The sequence below is a fragment of the Ursus maritimus genome, unplaced genomic scaffold (assembly GCF_017311325.1).
Source record: "Ursus maritimus isolate PB19 unplaced genomic scaffold, ASM1731132v1 scaffold_35, whole genome shotgun sequence".
Taxonomy (NCBI): Eukaryota; Metazoa; Chordata; class Mammalia; order Carnivora; family Ursidae; genus Ursus; species Ursus maritimus.
In genome coordinates this window covers 230,984-232,973 of record NW_024426119.1, presented here as the reverse complement: position 1 = coordinate 232,973, position 1,990 = coordinate 230,984, and the positions used below count along the sequence as shown (strand labels likewise).

General features: G+C 42.8%; 1 protein-coding gene across 1 annotated transcript; it reads left to right on the top strand.

The window, feature by feature from the left end:
- Positions 1-701: 701 nt before the first annotated feature.
- On the top strand, positions 702-1,727 carry LOC103673515 (olfactory receptor 4F6-like). The gene has a single exon (XM_008702302.1). The coding sequence runs from the start codon at positions 789-791 to the stop codon at positions 1,725-1,727; it is 939 nt and encodes a 312-aa protein (XP_008700524.1). The 5' UTR covers positions 702-788.
- Positions 1,728-1,990: the final 263 nt, after the last annotated feature.

The window sequence follows — 1,990 nt, the reverse complement described above, 5'->3', positions numbered from 1 at the left end:
TCACAGACATTTATTTAATTCAGAATGAGGTTAGGTTTTTATAAGTCAAGAGAGCCAAGGGTAAAGACTGATATTTTCACTTTTACTCTTTCTTTTCTACTTGGCATTTATGACTTATCATTGTCATTCTGGTCTCACTTTCTTACTTCTCTTTGCCCCTATGCAGGATCTCCTGTACAGAACCCATTACTGTGTCCCTTTCTCTAGCACTTCTCCTCCTCCTATGGGATGGTGAGTGCCATGCTATGGCATCCTCTATGCCTCTCTTTTCTTCCTTCCTCTAAAATAACTCATTTTGTCTTGCTAATTTATAGAAATGAGAAATTTACATATCAGGTCTTCAAAGAAAACTTATAAAGATTCTCATAGAACTTGCCAGTGTGGTCGTGTATATGGTAACACTATACTGCGATATGGCCAAATTATGAAATGTACTGTCACTGCATTATTTAATGTAGTTAAGTAATTTCTGAAAGCCTATTAATTTGTAGTCATATACGAGATACGACTATGAAACAATGACAGAAAAAATACAACAGAACTACCAATCTAAGTAAGTAAAAGGATCCTTATGCTTTGCTTTGCATTCTGGTGATGAAACACACAACAAAGTTATCTGAATTGCCTTGTGACTGAAATGGTCTCCAAGAGCACACATCAGCCTGGGTCTAATTTTCCGACAATGACTGAATCGCCCAAGATTAAGATCCGTGCCATTTCTCCTATATCAGTTTCTCCTTACTCTCCTCTTCCAGGTGGCATGAGAGGGGTCACTGCTGACAGAGGCAATGGATGAAGGCAACCAGTCAGTGGTGTTGGAGTTTGTGTTCCTGGGACTCGCCACCTCTCCGGAGATCCAGCTTCTTCTCTTCCTCTTTTCCTGTGTGTTCTATGTGGCCAGCCTGACGGGAAACCTCCTCATTGTGCTAACTGTGACCTCTGACCCTCGTTTACAGTCCCCCATGTACTTCCTGCTGGCCAACCTTTCCATCATTGACTTGATATTTTGCTCTTCCACAGCTCCCAAGATGATTTATGATCTTTTAAGAGAGTGCAAAACCATCTCTTTTGGGGGCTGTGTAGTTCAGATCTTCTTTATCCATGCAGTTGGGGGCACCGAGATGGTGCTGCTCACTGCCATGGCCTTTGACAGATATGTCGCCATCTGTAAGCCCCTCCACTACCTGACCATCATGACCCCACGGAGGTGCCTTTTATTTCTAGTTGCTTCCTGGACCATTGGCCTTATTCATTCAGTGACTCAATTGGCTTTTGTTGTGGACTTGCCTTTCTGTGGGCCTAATGAATTAGACAGCTTTTTTTGTGACCTGCCTCGGTTTATCAAACTTGCTTGCATAGAGACAAACACATTGGGATTCGTGGTTACTGCCAATAGTGGCTTTATTTCTGTGGCCTCCTTTTTAATTCTAATCATCTCTTACACCTTTATTTTGGTGACTGTTCAGAAAAAATCTTTGGGGAATATGTCCAAGGCCCTCTCCACTCTGTCAGCTCATGTGACTGTGGTTGTTTTGTTCTTTGGGCCATTAATCTTCTTCTACGTGTGGCCATTTCCCACATCACACCTGGATAAATTCCTTGCCATCTTTGATGCCGTTCTCACTCCTTTTCTGAATCCAGTCATCTACACTTTTAGGAATAAGGAGATGAAGGTGGCAATGAGGAGACTATGTTCTCAGTTTGTGAATTACAGCAATGTCTCTTAAATATGCAGAGGATGGCCCTGTGATGTCATTCTCTGGGCTCTGCTTATGTAAGAGACTTAGAGGTCATGGTTTTCTTACATTTGTTTGTTTGTTTGTTTGTTTGTTTGTTTGTTTCGAGAGAGAAAGAGAGCACAATTGGGGGGAGGGGCAGAAGGAGAGGGAGAAGCTGACTGTGCACTGAGCAGGGAGCCAGATGCAGGGCTGGATCCAGGACCCCAAGATCATAACCTGAGCCAAAGTCACACACTTAACAGACTGAGCCA